Source organism: Sminthopsis crassicaudata, chromosome 3 (genome assembly GCF_048593235.1).
Source record: "Sminthopsis crassicaudata isolate SCR6 chromosome 3, ASM4859323v1, whole genome shotgun sequence".
NCBI lineage: Eukaryota > Metazoa > Chordata > Mammalia > Dasyuromorphia > Dasyuridae > Sminthopsis > Sminthopsis crassicaudata.
Window position 1 is genome coordinate 254,185,435 of NC_133619.1, and position 21,980 is coordinate 254,207,414.

The window sequence follows — 21,980 nt, forward strand, 5'->3', positions numbered from 1 at the left end:
CACAAGGCAAAAATACTAACCTCACAGAAATTCACTTACTTTTAGTTTTCTAAGTACTTTCTTAAGAGACACTAGTTTGCTGCTTGACATGTAGCCTAGAAAGCACCCCTGAAGTGTGAAATTTACTTAAAAATAAATTCACAGGACAATAGTTCCCTTTGTATTATTTGTTAATGAGAAAGTCAATGTCTTGCAGGAATCTTGAATGTTATCTATTAAAAAAAATAATGAGGCAACACCACCACCCGTCTTTCCCTCTTCCCAAGGTCAACAGCCTAAGAGACCTGCCAAAGAAATAGTGGGAGACCCTGGAGCAGATGCTTATTTGGGCTGATGCGACTTTAGCAATAATGACATCCTGATGACACTCTCTCCCTACCTCAGCAAAAAGTTGCAGGAGAACAGACCGAACCCTTGGTGTGTTAGGGGAAATGGAGGGCGGGGTAAAGGAGGATACGTCATTTTCCTGGGCGCTTCCAAATCGCTAGGACTAAAGAGATAACCTTTTATTTTTTTATGTATACAGACCTGGAGGAACTGAGGAGAATTTGAACCGCGGGAGCCCGGGAGCGAGTCAGGGAAGAAGGAAGACAATGTGATTGTGCATTCTTTCCTTTCTTCTCCACTGGTGGGCGCGTAGGACTCCAATCGTGGAGCTGACGGTTTGCAGGACGCCAAGACCTGGCTCCCGGGTTGTCATCCGTGAAAGCCAGTGTAGAGCTTGGGAAGCGGATGGACTTTTTCCCAGTTTCTGGCGCCGGGCCATTTCCCCGGGGCTGGAGCGTGTGGGTGAGGCTGCTCTAAGCCATGCCCCGCCTCCTCGTTTTTCTCCGGAGGTATTGCTCTCCTTTTTTGTCTTCCTCCCTAGTAGGGACCTTTTGCCCGGCGCACCTTAGTGGCCGCCTGGCTAGGTTTGGGACAGGCTGCAGAAAAGGTCTTTGCGCCGTGACTGTGAAACTGTAGAAGTGGGAAGAATAGAGAGGGAATATCTATTATTGCTGGAGTTGACCCATTTTCCCGTGGCTCTGTTTAAGAGGGGAAGCGGCAAGACAGCCTTCCGCCAGCATTTGCACCAGTTGTTTGTTCTTTTTTTGTTGAAGAGAGGACTCGAAATTTTCTTATTTTTCCTTTTTTTTTTTTTTTTTTTTTTTTTTTTTTTAAATGCTAGGCTTGAGTAATGGCTTGAGAGTACTCGTTGTATAGGTGTGTTCATTTCTTGTTTACCTTGGCTATTGTTTGTGACCTTTGGAGATTTCTTCTGTAGTAAGTGAGCTCTGCTTACCTTCACCCAGGAGGTATCTCACTTTGCTACAATCCATTCCTTTACGAAACTGAAATTACATTAGTTCTACTTGATAAACTGGATTGACTGGAGAACCTTTGAAAAGTGGTTTCTCTTACTAAAACTTCCTTCAAATAACTTATTAATTCATTCTCTTCTCTCCCTCTTCCTTCCTTTCTCCCTTTCTCCATCTTTTCTTCATCTCCTTTGCAGAATCAGAAACTTAACTTCAAGACAGATACTCCCACACTGGATGGAAATGTCTAGAACTCACCATTCTTAAATGAGAAGAGAGCCTTTTGTGGAATCTCGGAATTTACCACCAGCCTAGATGAGCAGTGATTTTTCGGAGAAGTTGGAATGAGACTAATTGACATGGTTTGTCTAGGTTTTTGGATTGATGAGATCCAGTGGCTAACTATGGTCGCTCTGTTCATCGCTGCTTTGGTGACTGTAAGCATGTATTTGGTGCAATATGCCTTGGTCATTGTTGGATCTAGTCCCTGCAGAATGCCAGCAGACTCCTTCCAGGCAATACAGAAGGATGACTTGGGTTTCTTGCTGAAATGGGTACTATCCCTAAACAGCTGGAGGAGACAGTGGCAAGTGGCTTGGGTGACAGCTTTGAATGAAGAAGCTAAACATAAAGGGGTAAGTAACTCCCTGTGTATTCACCACTATTTGTGATATATTAGCATTGCTGGGTGCTGGACAGAGCATATAGACTTATTTAATGGCCCTGTGTACCATTTAAAATGAAACAATCTCCTATTCCCCCCACAATTCTCCCCCTCCCCTAACCAAACTCATCCTCCTATCCACTGGAAAGCTCCAGTATTAAATAGAAGTATTCAATAGAAGCGAGCTTTGGGTTTGTGGAAAGACTGAAGTTTCAGGAAGCTCCTTATATAAAATAATGAAAGAAAATGCTTTAAAAGAGGGAGAAACAAAAAAAGGGGTATCTGCTTTGGATTGAGGGAGTCAAAGTAGAGGTGAATAGTAGTAAAATGAAAGACTATTGCATATCCCTTTATGATAACTTTCATAAGTATTTTGAGGCTGTATTTGTTTTTTTATAGATCTTTCTAAAAGGATATTTGGAATATGTTCATGCTCTGGATTTGTTTATTTTTGTGTGAATCACTGATTCAGAAAAGGTTTCCAATTCCAGGTCAATATTAGATAGTAGGTAAAATCAATTTATTGGTTGACTTTAATAGCTGTAACTGTCCTCCCTTTTTACTAATTTGATAGATTGATAAGGGCAAATTGATTACTTTATTTGCATTATATTAGATTCATAAAATGCAACTTTTAGTCAAGTAAAGTTTTTATGTGACATAGTAAAATATCTGAGTTTCAAAAATATAAACTTTTCTTTGCTTCCTTTATCCTTGTTTTCAAAACTTCCTGACTGCCACTATGGCACCTTTAAGCATATGTTTTGTATGTCTATTCTACAGATAGTGTTAAGAACTAAATTAGATTACTATTTAAGTCCCAAAGATTTGGTGATATCTGGATGCCCATAACAATGAAGCATTTCCCATCCTCCATTTTTGTTTTTGAGGGAGGGGGAATTGTGTGGAGTTTTCCTTTATGCTATGTCAGCTGACCAGTCAAGCTTTGTATTTAACCAGTCCAAACAAGATGAAGAATTGGACATTACCAATTTTTTTGTTTAAAAAAAATTTTTTTTTCTGAACCTGTTTTCAAAAAAGTACAAGATGTAAACATTAGAAAAGTACAAAAAACTGAATTTCTGTTACATTTTTTAAAAAATAGAAGTTAAAAGGTAGAAACAAAGTAGTATCAAGATTGTAACAAAGTAGCTTCATGTGTGGCTCTGCATTATTTTCCTTCCATTTATTTTCCATTTAAATTTTCCATATAAATGCACACATTTAAAAACATATTTTTATTGTTAACTCATTTTCTTCCTATTATATATAATATGTAGATATCTAGTACAACAAGTCAACATATTGGCCATATCTAAGAACACTGATACATTTCTATAACTCTCCATCATCTCTTCCAAAAGTTATTTTATTTTTTCCATTGATATTTCTAGATTTAAATATGAGAAATCTTACACCTATAAATATCTGAACTTTCCTTTGGCATGTGGAAAGAGTCAAATTGTACCTCACTGAGCCTCAAATTCCTTACAGGAAAAATAGGAGTAAAATATTTGCACTGCTTATCTCATAAGAGATTTTTGGAAGAAAAAGCTTAGAATGCTTTATAAATGTTAATTACTATATAGGAACATTAATTTTAATTTCTCAAAGGGCAGCACAAGTTCCTGATACTTTAGTTTTAAATCAAATCAGAGCCATATAATGTGTCAAGCCCTTTTGCTTGACATATTGAGGCATCATTCATAGTTTTGCCTAGTTTCATTTCTAGTAACATAGAACGGGGTGGGCAAACTTTTGTGTATAGGTTAAAGGTAACAGATATGATTTTTAGTGTATTAGTAGTTGTCCAGGCTAATTTTAAGTCAGATTGTAAAAAATTTCACATTTCCACATCAGCATCCTCCTCCAAGGACTGGGTGTTCTTCTTATTACTTTGATAACATTGGTAAGATTTAGATACTACTACTCAGGGCTCAGTGCCTGGAGAATTCTGAGACACCTGGGAAACCACATGCTAGAAATTATGTAATCAAATTCAATATCTCTCCTCTCTCTCTCTCTCTCTCTCTCTCTCTCTCTCTCTCTCTCTCTCTCTCTCTCTCTCTCTCTCTCTCTTTCTTTCTATTTTTTTTTTTTTGTCTCTTTGCCTCTCTTTTCATCTCCCTTCTACCACATATATATGTACTTATATGTATTTACACACATGCTTATATGCATATATATAAAAAACAAAAAACCCTGAGGTCCGGAGAGTTTAAGTGACTTGCTTACAGTCACACAGTCTAATAGACGAGGCCTGACCGAGGGCAGTTTGGTGACAGGCCTAGAGCCAGAAAGACCTGAGTTCAAATGTAGCCTCAGACATTTAAAAGCTAGTTAAGTCACTTAAGCTCTATTTGCCTTAGTTTTCTCATCTGTAAAATGGTGATAAATAATAGTACGTATTCCCAGGGTTATTGTAAGGATCAAATAAGATAATTACCTTGTAAGTGCTATATGAATGTTAGCTATTATTATTATTATTATTACTGTAAATTTGAGATTGGAATGAAATGAAACTCTCATAGAACAGAAGACAACTAAAAGTAGGTTTACTTGGCAATAGTAGGACATTCAGAAAAAGGAAAGCTTATTCAATGAAGATACAGTCTTGATTTAGTTCAGTGATGTGAATTTGTTTCTGGGTTGCTGTGGTAGTCAAGCCTGAGATAGTAACTTGAGTTTCTTGTGCCCTGTCATTTTTGTACTAAGGTGGTCAGGAAGCTATGTCTAGATAGTTTACTATAACTACCCTGAGCCAATTTAGTCTTTTTCCTTTCTCTCTTTTCCACTTTCTTCCTTTTTTCCTTCCTTCCTTCTTTCCTCTTTCCTTCCCTCCCTCCTTCTCTTCCTCTCTTTCTTCCTTCCTTCCTTCCTTCCTTCCTTCCTTCCTTCCTTCCTTCCTTCCTTCCTTCCTTCCTTCCTTCCTTCCTTCCTTCCTTCCTTCCTTCCTTCCTCCCTCCCTCCCTCCCTCCTTTCCTTCCTTCCTCCCTCCCTCCCTCCCTCCTTTCCTTCCTTCCTTCCTTCCTTCCTTCCTTCCTTCCTTCCTTCCTTCCTTCCTTCCTTCCTTCCTTCCTTCCTTCCTTCCTTCCTTCCTTCCTTCCTTCCTTCCTTCTTTCCTTCCTTCTTTCCTCTTTCCCTCCCTCCCTCCTTCTCTTCCTCTCTTCCTTCCTTCCTTCCTTCCTTCCTTCCTTCTTTCCTTCCTTCTTTCCTCTTTCCCTCCCTCCCTCCTTCTCTTCCTCTCTTCCTTCCTTCCTTCCTTCCTTCCTTCCTTCCTTCCTTCCTTCCTTCCTTCCTTCCTTCCTTCCTTCCTTCCTTCCTTCTTTCCTCTTTCCCTCCCTCCCTCCTTCTCTTCCTCTCTTTCTTCCTTCCTTCCTTTCTTCCTTCCTTCCTTCCTTCTTACCTTCCTTCCTTCTTACCTTCCTTCCTTCTTTCCTTCCTTCTTTTCTTTCTTTCTTTCTTTCTTTCTTTCTTTCTTTCTTTCTTTCTTTCTTTCTTTCTTTCTTTCTTTCTTTCTTTCTTTCTTTCTTTCTTTCTTTCTTTCTTTCTTTCTTTCTTTCTTTCTTTCTTTCTAAATCCTTATCTTTCTTCACAGCCATCTCCCTTAATCAATAGTATTATTTATCAGATTGAACCTCCTGCCACTACCAATATTTTTACATGTTCAACCTTTCCCCTTTCTTTCTTCCCTATTCCTTATATGCTCCTTTCTTTCTGAGAACCTTCATTGTTATGCCTTAATTTGATTCCATTTCATATTACACACTCTTCTCTATTTTTTCCCATTTCATAATGTAGTCCCACCAAACCCCACTCCCCAAACTCAAACATTGATTTATTTGTAGACAGATGCTACCAGTTTCTCTTCATAATGTCCCTTGTCTGTCTCATAACTTTTCACCTTTATTTCTACTTGTATACTTTTTAATATAATTTAATTTTTATTTTCTTTTATAATTATAACTTTTTTTTTTGACAGTACATATGCATGGGTAATTTTTACAACATTATCCCTTGCACTTACTTCTATTCAGATTTTTTCCCTTCCTCCCCCAACCCCCTCCCCCAGATGGCAGGCAGTCTTATACATGTTAAATATATTACAGTATATTCTAGATACAATATATGTGTGTAGAACCGAATTTTTTGTTGCACAGGAAGAATTGGATTCAGAAGGTAAAAATAACAGTTTACACTCATTTCCCAGTGTTCCTTTTCTGGATGTAGCTGATTCTGTCCATCATTAATCAATTGGAATTGGATTAGCTCTTCTCTATGTTGAAGATATCCACTTCCATCAGCATACATCCTCGTACAGTATCATTGTTGAAGTGTATAGTGATCTTCTGGTTCTGCTCGTTTCACTCAGCATCAGTTGATGTAAGTCTCTCCAAGCCTCTCTGTATTTCTCCTGTTGGTCATTTCTTACAGAATAATAATATTCCATAACATTCATATGCCATAATTTACCCAACCATTCTCCAATTGATGGACATCCATTTATCTTCCAGCTTCTAGCCACTATGAAAAGGGCTGCCACAAACATTTTGGCACATACAGGTCCCTTTCCCTTCTTTAGTTTTTCCTTGGGATATAAGCCCAGTAGTAGTATGGCTGGGTCAAAGGGTATGTACATTTTGATAACTTTTTGGGCATAATTCCACATTGCTCTCCAGAATGGTTGGATTCTTTCACAACTCCACCAACAATGCATCAGTGTCCCAGTTTTCCCACAGCCCCTCCAACATTCATCGTTATTTGTTCCTGTCATCTTAGCCAATCTGACAGGTGTGTAATGATACCTCAGAGTTGTCTTAATTTGCATTTCTCTGATCAGTAGTGATTTGGAACACTCTTTCATATGAGTGGAAATAGTTTTAATTTCATCATCTGAAAATTGTCTGTTCATATCCTTTGACCATTTATCAATTGGAGAATGGCTTGATTTCTTATAAATTAAAGTCAATTCTCTGTATATTTTTGAAATGAGGCCTTTATCAGAACCTTTAACTGTAAAAATGTTTTCCCAATTTGTTACTTCCCTTCTAATCTTGTTTGCATTAGTTTTGTTTGTGCAGAAACTTTTTAATTTGGTGTAGTCAAAATTTTCTATTTTGTGATCAATAATGGTCTCTAGTTCTCCCTTGAACACAAACTCCTTCCTCCTCCACAAGTCTGAGAGGTAAACCATCCCATGTTCCTCCAATTTATTTATGATTTTGTTCTTTATGCCTAAATCTTGGACCCATTTTGATCTAATCTTAGTATGTGGTGTTAAATGTGGGTCCATGCCTAGTTTTTGCCATACTAATTTCCAGTTTTCCCAGCAGTTTTTGTCAAATAATGAATTCTTATCCCAAAATTTGGGATCTTTGGGTTTGTCAAAGATTAGATTGCTATTTTTATTCACTATCTTGCCCTGTGAACCTAACCTATGCCACTGATCAACTAGTCTATTTCTTAGCCAATACCAAATGGTTTTGGTGACTGCTGCTATGTAATATAGCTTTAGATCAGGTACACTTAGACCACCTTCCTCTGACTTTTTTTTCATTAGTTCCCTTGCAATTCTCGACCTTTTATTCTTCCATATGAATTTTGTTGTTATTTTTTCTAGGTCATTAAAATAGTTTCTTGGGAGTCTGATTGGTATAGCACTAAATAAATAGATTAGTTTGGGGAGTATTGTCATCTTGATAATATTCGCTCAGCCTATCCAAGAGCACTGAATGTCTTTCCAATTATTTAAATCTGACTTTATTTTTGTGGTAAGTGATTTGTAATTTTGCTCATATAATTCCTGACTCTCCTTTGGTAGATATATTCTCAAATATTTTATACTATCGACTGTTACTTTGAATTGAATTTTTCTTTGTATCTCTTGCTGTTGGATTGTGTTGGTAATGTATAAAAATGCTGAGGATTTATGTGGATACTTGTATACTTTTAAAAAAAAAATTTCTTACTTGTTTTTCAGTTGTTATTCTTGCTGTTGTTCTTGTCTTCTGCTTTTATTTACTCCACCTGCATTTCTGTTGTTTGGCGCTGTTTGAGACGTGAATAATGTCTTCAATTTTGGCTTTCTTTCTAAAATTTTTTCAAATGCCTTTTTATTATTGAATACCCATTTATTTTTCCAAGTATGGTTAAATTTAGATTTTCAGGGTAAGTTATCCTGGATTGGGGCACCTACGTAGTGCAGTGAATAGAGCACCAGCCCTGAATTCAGGAGGACCCGAGTTCAAATTTGGTCTCAGATACTTAACACTTCCTAGCTGTGTGACCCTGGGCAAGTCACTTAACCCCAGCCTCAGGAAAAAAAAAATCATCCTGGATTGCATCCTGAGCTCCATCGCTCTTCAGAACATATCATTCCATCCTGAATTTTTTAGTAGGTGCAAAATAGTCTTAGATTATTTGATTGTACTTTATTTTATATTTGCTTGCAGAACTTGTTTCTGAATTGAGTGCTGGGCTTGAAATCAGGAAGATTCATCTTCCTGAATTCAAATATGGCCTCAGACACTTACTACTTGTGTGATCCTATTTGCCTCAGTTCCTCATATAGAAAATGAGCTAGAAAAGGAAATGCCAAATCACTCCAACTATCTTTGTCAAGAAAATGAGGTCACAAAGAATCAGACATTACTGAAAAACAACTGAACAGAAACTGAAATGTGTTTTAGAGTTTGAAGCTTTGGTATGTGTGAATGATCTGGGAATTCTTTCAGTTACTATTTCATTTTCTGTGTTCAAAAGTTTTGGGCAATTCTCTTTTCTTGGTAATTGCCTTATAGTCTAAAGATTTTTTTGTCCAGCTGCATTCTTCAGGAGACCTATGCTGCTTAAATTGCTTTTATGCATCTTATCTTAGAGATCAGTCTGTTTTGCTTACATAGTGAGATTTTCTTTTAATGCTATTATTTTTTCCTTCTTCTCCTGTTTTGTTTCCATGGTAAGATTTGCCAATGCAGATTCCAGTTTTTCTATTGTGTTCATTACTTTTTTTAAAATTGTGTAACCACAAATTCTGCTCTTACAATTCTCATTTTTCTTTTGAATCAATCAGAAACAGCATGTTGTAGTTCCATGTTTCTCTCAAATTCCACAGAGATTTCTGCTTATCAAATGTTGAATAATTTTCCTTTAGTATTGTCATATTTATTCAGAGAGGCCTGAACTAAGGTACTAGATCTGGAGGCCAGATTTTCTGTTATTGTCTTTCCTTTAGCAGATTTTTATTTTACTATTATTATTTATTGTTTAAAATAATTTATTATTTTTATATGTATAATTTATTCTTTTTATTTTCTCCAGTTAAGTAAAACAAATTTTTTGATTATACATGTACATTCATTTTAACATATTTCCATATGAATCATATCAGAAGAGAAAAATCAGAACAAAAGGGGGAAATCATGAAGAAAAAAAAACAGAAGAGAAAAAAAGGTGAAAATAGTATGTGTTGATCTACACTTAGTTTCCATAGTTCTCTCTTTGAATGAGGATGGTATTTTCCTTCCAAAGTTATTGAGATTGCCTTGAACCACTAAACTGATGAAAAGAGCCCAGTCAATCATAGTTGATCATTGCACAATCCAGCTATTGCTGTGTACAATGTTTTCCTAATTCTGCTCACTTCACTCAGGATCAGTTCCAGGTTTTCCTGGTTTTTCTGAAATCTGTCTGCTAATCATTTCTTATAGAACAGTGTTATTCCATTACATTCATAAAGCACAACTTGTTTCTAACTCAATTTCTAATTCCTTACTACCACTAAAAGAACTAATATAAATAAATATATTTGTTTATGTAGATGCTTTTCCTTTTTTTAAAAAAAATCACTTTGGGATACAGACATAATTGCTATATTATAAAATCAAAGAATGGACATTTGATAATCTTTTGGGCACATTTGAAATTGTTCTCCAGCATGTTTGAATCAGTTTATAACTCCACCAACTATGTAATTAGTATCCCAATTTTTCTATGTCACTTCCAATAGTTGTTATTTTACTTTTCTATCATGTTATCTAATCTAATAGATGTGAGGTTGTATCTCAGAACAATTTTAATTTGCATTTCTCTAATCAGTAGTGGTTTAGAGTATCTTTTTCATATAATTATAGAGAACTGTTGCTTCTAAAAACCGCCTTTCCTATTCCTTGTGTATTTATCAGTTGGGGAATGGCTCTTTTTTATAAATTTGATTCAGCTTCTTATGTATTTTTAAAAAAGAAACTTTTATCAGAGATACGTGATGTAAATTTTTTGATGTTGCTTCATTATCTCTATTTTTTGGCAAAATGTAGTTTCTCTGATTATCTCTTTTAATCAGATCTATTTTTGCTTTTGCTTTGTCTGAGAACATGATTGCTACCTTTGCCTTTTTTGCTGCACCTGAAGCATAATAGATTCTGATCCAGCCTTTATTTTAACTCTATGTATATATGTCTTTTGGTTTCAAATATGTCTCCCATAAATAAAATTATCTGCTTCTGTTTTAGGGGTGAGTTTATCGCATTCACATTTATAGTTATGTACTGTATATTTCCCTCCATTCCATTTTCTTGCTTATCCTTCTCTTTATCTCTCTTTCAACCCTATCCTTCCTCAAAAGTCTGTTTTACTTCTGACCACTGCCTACCTTGATTCATCTTCTCTTTTATCAAAACTCCCCTTTCTTTTATTCTCTTCCCCTTATCTCTCCATTGGGTAGGATAGATTTCTAAACCCAACTCAATGTGTGATTGTGTGTGTGTGTATTCATCTGTCTTTGAACTAATTCTTTTTTTTCAACATAACTTTTTCTTTTCTTCCCCACCCCCCCACCTTAGGCTGGGGTTAAATGCCTTGCCCAGGATCACATAGCTAGGAAGTGTTAAGTGTCTGAGACCAGATTTGAACTAGGGTCCTCCTGAATTCAGGGCCGGTGCTGTATCCACTGAGCCACCTAGCTCCCCCCCATAACTTTTTCTTTTCAAAATACCTTTAAAGATAGTTTTCAACATTTACCCTTAAAAAATCATGTGTTCCAAATTTTTCTCCCTCCCTTTCCACACCCCCTTGCCCTAGACAGCAAGTAATCCAATATAGGTTAAATATGTGCAATTCTACTATATATATTTTCACATTTATCATGCTGCACAAGGAAAATCAGATCACAAAGGAAAAAAATTAGAAAGCAGAAAAAAAAAGCAAGCAAGCAACAAATAAGGTGAAAATGCTATGTTTTGATCCCCAGTCCTCTTTCTGGAATGCAGATGGCTCTCTCCATCACAAGTGGATTAGAATTGGCCTGAATTACCTAGTTGTTGAAAAGAGCCACATCCAAAATATATAGAGAACTGACCCTGATTTATAGGAAACCAAACCATTCTCCAATTGATAAATGGTCAAGGGATATGAACAGACAATTCTCAGATGATGAAATTGAAACTATTTCCACTCATATGAAAGAGTGTTCCAAATCACTACTGATCAGAGAAATGCAAATTAAGACAACTCTGAGATACCACTACACACCTGTCAGATTGGCTAAAATGACAGGAACAAATAATGATGAATGTTGGAGGGGATGTGGGAAAACTGGGACACTGATACATTGTTGGTGGAGTTGTGAAAGAATCCAGCCATTCTGGAGAGCAACTTGGAACTATGCTCAAAAAGTTGTCAAACTGTGCATACCCTTTGACCCAGCATTACTGTTATTGGGATTATATCCCAAAGAAATACTAAAGAGTGGAAAGGGACCTGTATGTGCCAAAATGTTTGTGGCAGCTCTTTTTGTTGTAGCTAGAAACTGGAAGTTGAATGGATGTCCATCAATTGGAGAATGGTTGGGTAAATTGTGGTATATGAAGGTTATGGAATATTATTGCTCTGTAAGAAATGACCAGCAGGAGGAATACAGAGAGGCTTGGAGAGACTTAAATCAACTGTTGCTGAGTGAAATGAGCAGAACCAGAAGATCACTATACACTTCAACAACAATACTGTATGAGGATGTATTCTGATGGAAGTGGAAATCTTCAACATAAAGAAGATCCAACTCACTTCCAGTTGATCAATGATGGACAGAAATAACTACACCCAGAGAAGGAACACTGGGAAGCGAGTGAAAATTGTTAGCACTACTGTCTATCTACCCAGGTTACTTATACCTTCGGAAGCTAATAATTAATGTGCAACAAGAAAATGGTATTTACACACATATATTGTATCTAGGTTATATTGTAACACATGTAAAATGTATGGGATTACCTGCCATCGGGGGGAGGGAGTGGAGGGAGGGAGGGGATAATTTGGAACAATGAATAAAAAAATAAAATTAAAAAAAAAAAAAAAAGAGAAAAGAGCCACATCCATCAAAGTTGATCATCACATGATCTTGTTGCTGTGTACATTGTTCACTTTACTTAGCATAAGTCTCTTTGATTCTGATGAGAGTGAAGTTCAAGTATCCCATTTTTCCTCTCCACTGTAAAATCTCTTTCTTATATGCCTTTTTTTTTTTTTTTTTTTTTTTTTTTTTTGGCTGGGACAATTGGAGTTGCCCAGGGTCACACAGCTAGGAAGTGTCAAGTGTCTGAAACCAGATTTGAACTCAGGTCCTCCTGACTTCAGGTCTGATGCTCTATCCACTACACCTTCTAGTTGCCCCTTCTTATATGCATCTTTTATGTGAGATGTTTTTCTCATTCTTACTTTCCTCTTCCTTTCTCCTAGTGCATCTCTATTTCTCACATTTTTTTTGAGATCATCTCAATACAATCTTGCCTTCTGTATATTTAGACTCCTTCCATCCTATTCCATTCCACTCCTGCCCTAACAATGATAATGTTCTTAGGAGTTATATGTATTATTTCCCCATCTAGGGATATAAACAATTTAAATTTATTGAGTTCCTTATATTTTTTTTCTTTCATGTTTACCTTTTTAATCCTTCTTGTGAGTTCTGTGTTTAAATGTCAGATTTTCTGTTCAGTTGTTCGTTTTTTTTTTGCATCAAGAATGCTTTAAAGACCTCTGATTGATTAACTCTCCCTTCCCCCCCACAAAGGATCATATTCTTTCTTGCTGGGTAAGTCATTCTTGGTTGTAATTCTATCTTTTTTGCCTTCCGGAATATCATGTCCTTTTCCTTAATGTGGAAGCTGCTAAATCTTGTGTAATCTTGACTGTGACTTCATGGTATTTAATTGTTTCTTTCTGGTTGCTTGAAATATTTTCTCATTGACCTTGGAGCTCTAAAATTTGTTTCTAATTTGTTCCTGGGAGTTTTCATTTTGGAGTCCTTTCAGGAGATGATTAGTAGATTCTTTCAGTTTTTATTATTCTCTGGTTCTAAGACATTGGGGTGGTTTTACTTTATAATTTCTTTAAATAAGATGTCTTTTTTTATTTTTATCATGGCTTTCAGTTCAGTAATTCTTTTTTAAAAAATGTTTTTTATAGGCATACCCTATTGTGTCTAAATTCCTATTTTTTTCATTATTTAATATCTTATTTTCCTTCAGTTACATGTAAAATAATGTTTAACATTTGTTTTTAAATCTGAGTTCCATATTCACTACTTTTTCCCCTTCTCCCCTTCACTCCCCGCACCATTCAGAAGGTATATGTGAAATTACATACATTTCCATAAAAGTCATGTTGTGCCTTTTTTTGAGACCCACAAAAAAAAAAAAAAAAAAAAAAGTAAAACTAAAAAGTAAACTTCAATCTCTATGTATTCAGACACAATCAGTTCCTTCTCTGGGGATGGATAGCATTTTTCATCATAAGTCCCTCAGAATTGTTTTGGATCATTTCACTGCTGAAAATAGCCAAATCATTCATGGGCTGATCTTCTCACAGTATTCCTGTGTATATTACTTTGCATGAGCTCATAGAAATTTTTCCAGGTTTTTCTGAGAGCATCCTACTCATCATTTTTTATAGCACAATAGTATTCCATGGTCCAATAATGCTTACTTTCTCTCAGTTGTTTTTCTAATGGATATTTCACATTTTCTTCTATTTTTTTTTCATTCTTTTGACTTTGTTTTAATTGTTTCTTGGTATTTCTTGGGGTCATTAGCTTTCAGTTGCCCAAGTCTAATTTTAAGGAATTGTTTTCTTTTGTACTTTTTCTTCCCCCATTTTTAGTCAATTCTGCTTTTTAAGGAGTTCTTTTTTTTTTTTTTTTAGTGATTTTGTGTGTGTATGTATGTGTGTGTGCGCGTGCCAGTGTGCTTCTTTTATAATTAAGCCAATTCTGCTTTTCTAAAGTGTTATTTTCTTCAGTGTATTTTTATACCTTACTAGAATTGGTCAGTTGGAAAACTAACTTCCTTCCTCCTTCCTTCCTTCCTTCCTTGCTTCTTTCCTTCCTTAACTTTCTCCTCTTCCTCTCTCTCTCTTTCTTCCTTCCTTTCCCCCTTTTCTTCATCCTTTCCCTCATCCCTCTTTCCTTCCTTCCTTCCCTTTTTCCTTTCCTTCCTTCTTTCATTCCTTCCCCTCCTCCCTATTCCCTCCTTTCTTCCTTCCCTTCTTCTGTCTATATCATATACAGAAATATTAAAAGCTTTCTTTTTTCATTTTACATTTCTGAAACCCTCCCAAGATATCTTGGGGTTACTGACTGGATTTCTTTATTAAGGACTTCACCTTAAACCAAAACCACTCTAATTCTCATTGATTGGCCACCAGTATTGGCAGGCCAAGTCTCATTTGGTTATTGTTTGGGTCCTGATTGATTGCAAATAGCAATTATTTCTGCTTTGGCCAGACACTCTAAGGGTCTTTTCCTCCCAGATTATTTAGATTTAGATTTTTTTTTTTAATTGGGTGAAAGAGAAGATTCTTTACATTACCTTCTACCTAGTCTTAGTAATGGTGAGACCTCAATCACAATGCACTTAAAAAGGTCAAGTTCTCCCATTGTACCCAGGGCCATCTCTAGTCCTGGTCTGTATCTGGCCACTGGATCCAGATGACTCTGGAGGGGAAAATGAAGCAGGTGACCTTGTATAGCCCTCCCTCATTTAAATCCAATTTACTTGCATGTCATGGCATAACTTCCTTGCTGTTGTGGTCCTTTTTGAGAATAAAGGACAAGCAACAACAGTAATAACAGCTAAACTGTTAATTCTCTTTTCATAATTTTCTTGCATCACTCTAATTTCTTTTCCCAATTTTTCCTTTATCACTTTTATCTCTCTCTCTCTCTCTTTCTCTCTTTTTTACTCTTTTGGTCATTCTTATTAGAATTGTATCTAATTAACACAAATTTTTCCCTGTTGTTGTCTTCTGAATTTGTGTCTATGTTTTCCCTCCTGCTGTAGTAGCATTTTATTGTTAAGCACTTTTTTGTTGTTGTTTGCTCCTTTTTTCAGCCTATTTCTTGACTTTTAACTTTATGTTAAAGTTGGGTTCTGCTGACCTTGGGGTGAAAAAAGCACTGTTTCCAATCTCAGGCTTTTTTGTGCTACAGGATCTGCAAGTTTTGGTGCTTCCAAAGTAATATGATCCAGGGAGAGGTGTAGTCACTGCTTTTCTGGTCTGCACTCTGGTTTATCCAAGAAGGGCCCTTATTTCCCTACAATTGAAGAGCTAGCACTCTTCTCTGCCTTGGAATCATGGACAAGGATCCTGTGTCTTTGTGACTAACTGCAAGTGCTCCTCTCTTTCCTGAAACTTTCCAAAACTGTATATGGGCAATAGAGTTAAACAGTGCCAGGATTTGTATCCTTTGACAGCAAAAAGTTCTTTGTAATCACTTTGTGATCAGTTATTTTACTCCTTTATTGTCTCTGAGCTGAGAGCTGAAGCTGTTTACTGCTGTGGCAGACATTTCCATTACTGTTGTTGCGGCCATATGCATTCCAGGCCATTCTTTATTTACCAGGACCTTTCCTGCTAAACCCTTTGGTTGGGCTGGAAAAAGTGTTTTTTTTCCCTCAATTTACCTCGATTTACACCTAGATTTCAGCTGTTTTTGCAGGGCAATATTGGATGAGTTTGGCTAGATTGATACTTGTACTTAGAAAAATTGACTCTTGTCTATGTTTTTTCTTTCTGTTTTTATTCAATATTTTCTTTCTCCAATTACATGTTAAAAACAATTTTTGATATTCATGTTAAAAATTTTTGAGTTCTAATTTTTCTCTCCTTCCTTTAACCCCTTCCCTAAGATAGTAAGCAACTTCATATAGATTATATATGTACAATCATACAAAACAAATTTCCATATTAGTCATGTTGTGAAAGAAAACTCACGCAAAAAGAAACAGTTTTTTTTAAGTATGCTTCAATTTGCATCTAAACTGCATTAGTTCTTTATCTGAAAGTGGATAACATTTTTCAGCATAAGTCCTCTGGAATTGTCTGGGATAACTAAGTCATTCACAGTTGATCATCATATAGTGCTTTTTGTTTTTTTTTTATTCATTTTTCCAAATTATCCCCTCCCTCCTTCCACTCCCTCCCCCCCCCCCCATGGCAGGTAATCCCATACATTTTACAGATCATCATATAGTGATGATGTTACTCTGTACCATTTTTACCTGGTTCTGCTCATTTCAGGCAAGTCCTTAGCCATTGCTCTGCCTTCTTACTGAATTAAAAAGAGGCATTCCTAAGTCATTTAAGAGTTAACAAAAGGAAGTATACCTAATGATGATATAATAAGATTTAGTGGCACTTAGTTTCTATACATTCAGCCTCACTTGTCTCCCTATGGAAGCAAATCTACACAGTAGGGCAGTATAGATGGTGACTTATATAGTCTTCAGACATCCAAATAAGTCAAAAGAGTTTGGACTATATTTGGATGAAACCATCTATACCAGAAAACCTTTCAGCAAATCAGACCCTGAGGATAGCTTTATCACCTTTTAGGAAAAATTAACTCATATTGCTTAGGGCAGGGTTTGGGGGAAGCATAGAAACCCTGTTAAATAATAAAACATCTATCACAATGGGTCATTTATACAACATATGATAGTCCAGACAATAAGCATCCTCTTTTTTTTTTTTTTTCCCCATTTGAGTAATTGAGTGGAAAGGAGTCTTTGCAATATTCTGGGGCTTGGTGCATTAACAAAATCACAAATAGCCTATGAAGAAACTTTTCTCTATGTAGATCTATGTAGAAAAGGATATGGAGTTTGACTAAAGAGGATCTTTAGCCTTTAGATTTCAAAAGCATCTGTAAATTAGGGGCAGCTAAATGGTACAGTAGATAGAGCACCAGCCCTGAAGTCAGGAAGACCTGAATTCAAATTTGATCTCAAACATCTGACACTTCCTAGCTGTGTGACCCTGGACAAGTCACTTAGCCCCAATTGCCTCAGGAAAAAAAAAAAAAAAAAAGAACCTTGTAAAATGAAACCTCCTCCAAATCAAGGGGCAAAGATTTTATTATGCTGCTAAGAGTGGAATAAATCTATAAAGATTTTTAGCAAGGAAAAGAGTTTTAGCAATTAACAAGGAGTAAGACAAGTTCCCCAGTAGTAACCAGAAGGAAGATTCCATTAAAGGGAAAGATGTCATCAAGTGGGATTATGCCATTGATTGGTGGGCTATATTCATAAAGAAAGGGCTGGGAAGTAGAGTGGAAGAGGATTTCATCATGGACTGGTGGGCTAATCCTAAAAAGGATTTAGGACCCTAAAAAGGGTTAGCTGTAACAAGAAGAAAGGTGCTGTGAAGTGGGAGGACCCTATGGAGGGCTAGTTTAAGAACTAAAGGCTCACTTAAAATTGAGGTGATTCTATCTGTTGCTCCTTCCGGTTTACCTTTAGGAGTATTATAATCCTATCAGTACTTCTGGGCTTTCTCTACTAAAACCTACCTGGCTACCCAGGACCTCTTCGAATGCAATCTTTTTTTCCCTTTGTTCCTTGTAGTAGAAGTTTGAACTTTGTAATATATCCCTGTAGGTATTATTTGCTGACTAATTTATTTTTAAATTTTAGTTAGGTAAAACTTGTTTGTGGAGGCTGTTTCCTTTAGGAGAAAAGATAAGTCTTCCCCTCTCTTCTTTAGATTGGAAGAGTTACAATCCCTCCAGAGGTATAAGTACCTTTCAGTCAAGCATTTAGAAATCTGGGATCTGCGATGAAATATAGTTCATTGAAATTTTTATAGTACTTGCCCAAAAATATCTCCAAAGACCCCTCTTTTTGGAAAAGGTAATATTCATCACACCAAAGTGAAGCAACCAGCTCTGCCACTCAGAATATTCCCTTTATATAGTTTTAGCAAAGACTCTCAAAAAGTATAAAGATCATTCTCATAATTTTTTTTAAAAATGAAAATAGGTATATGAATCAGTAGTTAATGGTTTGGGGTTTTAGTTGTCTTTTTAATATTTATAAAGTCCATCATTTAAGAAAGTAAGCATTTAATCATTATATTTCAATATATAAAGAACAAAAAGGTGCAAAAAATGAACTGTTAAACAGTTTTTTAAAGAGACAATGATATGATTACCAAGATGGCAAAAGTCATTTTTTCAGATCCTTTTAGCTCTTTAACTTTCAAAAAAACCCAAAAACAAATTTTAAATTTTGAACTTCCATCTGACACTTTCTTGGAATTTCCCCCTTTGTATAGAGACCCTATTAACATACTGCACCCCCAGATCTAACTAGTTTAGAATAGGAAAGAGCCTAGGGAGGAATTGAGGAAAAGAGGGAAAGCTGCAAGGCTGAGCTAGGTCTGAAGAAAAAGGGCCTAAAAACTATCTGTCTCCCAAGAAACAATTATCCTACCTTCCTTAACTCATATTCATTATCTTCTACTACTCTCCAGCTGCTGTCCAGCCTTTCTACTTATTGTTTGATTCTTTGAAGACTCCCAATGGAGTTTTCTTGACAAAAATACTGAAGTGGTTTGCTATTTCCTTCTCCAGTTCATTTTATGGAGGAGAAAAATGAGAGAAATAAGGTTAAGTGACTTGCTCAGGCCACATAGTTAAAAATGTCTGAAGTTAGAGGCTTTACTCATTCCAGGTTTAAGAATTCTACAGAATTGGGATACTCGTTGATCCCCATTGCCCCTTCCAGGTTATTTACCAGTAACCTCTCCTCCTTTGAGATTCACTCAATCCACATTTCCTACCCAATCAAATTTCAGGTAGCTTGTTGTCCACTAACCTTTAGGACTCTTGATTTCTTTTAGTGGCTGACTCACAGACTTTCTCTCCTTCACAACTCCAGACTTTATAACTAGGGACTTTAACAGACATTTAATACTTCCTCAAATACCTTTGATTCAGGACCTCAGTATATTCATTTTACTTAATTAACATAATCTTTCACCTCTCTTCTCTGTTCTACATACTAAGATGGATCATGGTATGGCACCATTTAAAAGTTGTTATTCATATTTAACATTTATGGGATTAACTGCCATTTAGGAGAGGGGGTGGAAGGAAGGAGGAGAAAAGTTGAAACAGAAGTTTTTGCAAAGGTCAGTGTTGAAAAATTACCCATGCATATGTTTTGTCAATAAAAAGCTATAATTAAAAAAAAGTTGTTATTCATCCTTTGTTTTTAAATAGGGCCAATGACACCACAGGATTGCCTTGACTTGAATGTGAATTGGATTTAAGTTAGATTAAGGTAGAGTTGTAAAAAGTCATCAGCCTCACTTTTTCTTCCAGAGAAATTGAAGTCCAGTGGCAAGAGAAAAATCAAGACCACTGGTGATGGCCCAGTTTGCATTGGATGTCCTGGGCATCTTTGATGTCTGACCAAGCTCTAAATGTCTGCCTGCTTCAGCTGTCTTTGTGGCTGTTGAAACACTGTCTGCTGGGAGATGTCTTTACATGCTTGGGGGAGACATCCCCCTAAGTCACCAATAAGTTTGAGACCTGTTAGTTACCCTTAACCTAGTTTAGCCTGTCTGCCCAGATAGTTTAGATGCTGTACATGCTATGGCTTCTTGGAGCCACAGGTGAGATTTGAGTGACAGACACCAAAGGTAGCTGAGAAACCTGGGCAAGTCAATTTGAGTGCCTCAGTTTCCTCACTTTAAAAATAATAGCACCTACCTTCCAGGGCTGTTGCAAGACTCAAATCAGATGCTTTGCTTCAATTTTTACCTAACCTTAATCACTGAATGGGTGCAACCTCAGTCAAACAGAGACCTGTTAAAAACCATAGCTTAAAAAAGGCCAAAGTCTCCCATTGCATTCAGGGCCACCTTCAGCTGTCCTGATGGCCACCTTCAGCTGTCCTGATTGATATCTTGCCACTGGACCCAAGTAGCTTGGAGGGGAAAGTGAGATAGGTGACCTTGTAGAGCCCTTACTGATATCCAATTCACCAGAATGTCACAGCATTCCCTCCCTGATGTCATGGTCCTCTTCAAGAACAAAGGACAAACAACAGTTAGTGCTCCAAGTGACTTCTGGAGGGGAAGAACCTACCCAAGCTGCCAGTCCCCTTTGCTTCAGACAGGCCTGGTACATAACACACACACCACACACATACACACACTCTATCTCTGTCTCTAGTATCTCGCCCCCAATTCCTTTATTTCTTCATCCTCTGAGGATTGTTGCAGCACAGAGCATTGACAAAATAATCTTCTGCCTTTTTGTTTTCTGGGGGAACTGTCTGAGGTGAGGAGAGTGCACAGAAAATTCTTTTGCAATTCCACAGTCTGGCTTGCAGCCTCTTTCCCAATATTAATGTCTAGTAGGATAGAGAGTTCTGAATAAATGGATTAGAGATTGGGGTCAGCTTTCTTTGATTTTACTTCAAGTTTTTATTTCCTTATGGTTCTTGGTATTGAGTTTTGGGGATATTTGAAATTGTTTTATCTCTTGTACATAATTCCTATTTTGGAAAGATTTGAGATGACATTATCTAAGAAAGAGTCTAGTCCTTCATTATGTTTGTTTCTGCTTTGGATTTATGCTTTCTTTGTTTATGAAGCATTGTGTTCTTCATGGGTCTCTGCAGCAGCTCAGGAGAAAGATTTCACTGTGCCTAACACATTCTGGTATTGTTTGAAATCTGGTTGTTTCTTTTTTGGTCAGAGCCATTGTAAACAGTTCAGATTTGGATAACTTAATTGTAGGTTTGTTCCTGTTTGGTTGTTGTTGCTTGACCTCCCTTTCCCAAGAAGTCTATGACATCAGGGAGCTGATGCCATGACATACAAGTAAATTGGATTTAAGTGAGGGGGGGCTGTGCAAAGTCACCTGCCTCACTTTCCCCTCCAGAGCCATCTGGGTCCAGTGGCCAGATATAGATCAGAATGACTGGAGATGGCGTTGGATGCAATGGGAGACTTTGGCCTTCTTCAACAGGTCTCAGTTTAGCTGATATTTCACTCTTTCTGTGATTAAGGCTAAGCAGTAGCAATAGAGGCCAAGAATCTTCTATTTCACTTAGTCCCCTCCCAAAATTCTAATAAATATATGAATGGAAGAATGAATCTGGGAGGGGAAGAAGCTGACTGCTGCTGGCTAAATCCTGTCCTCAATACCTGAAGATTTCTTTCTGTCTTCTTTTTCTGATTTGAGCCAGAAACATGACTCACTGTGATTTTTTCTTGGATTTTCTAATCATTACTTCATTTGGTGTCTCATTCTAAGTCATTATTGTAATAATTGTTAGGGAGAAATGGATTGTACTGTTTCTTCCTATTTTGTTTCTCAATGAATTACTTTTAAAAGAAATTCACAAAAGGTAACCGACAGAAGCATAATTAATTAGGACTACTTTGAAATGAAAATTCATGTTTTGATGTTCTCCTATGTATATTGAAATGCTCTTTATTTTTATTTTTTTTCTTAAAGTTTACAAAGCATTTTATTTTATTTCATTTACACATTAACTCTTAAGAGATAGGTGATATTATTATCACATCCATTTTATAATTAGGATATTGAAGCAGACAGATTAAGTAACTTAACCACAGTAATACCATATGTTTGAGGCTGCCTCTCATGGATTCCAGGAGGTAGAAAGTAAGAAGAGAAGTATTCTAGCTGTTTGGTATTGCCAAAGACA

The 21,980-nt window shown here is 36.5% G+C and overlaps 1 protein-coding gene across 5 annotated transcripts in view; it reads left to right on the top strand.

The window, feature by feature from the left end:
• The first annotated feature begins 269 nt into the window (after positions 1 to 269).
• The window catches only part of C2CD2 (C2 calcium dependent domain containing 2), a 114,001-nt gene continuing 92,290 nt past the window's right edge, over positions 270 to 21,980 (top strand). For 2 of the 5 annotated variants that reach the window (XM_074300481.1, XM_074300482.1), the window contains exons 1-3: positions 270 to 417; positions 527 to 836; positions 1,496 to 1,933. In XM_074300481.1, coding sequence (XP_074156582.1) covers positions 1,643 to 1,933 — 291 coding nt within the window. In that variant the 5' untranslated portion in view covers positions 270 to 417; positions 527 to 836; positions 1,496 to 1,642. The other 3 variants (XR_012487985.1, XM_074300483.1, XM_074300480.1) reach the window with 2 other exon arrangements.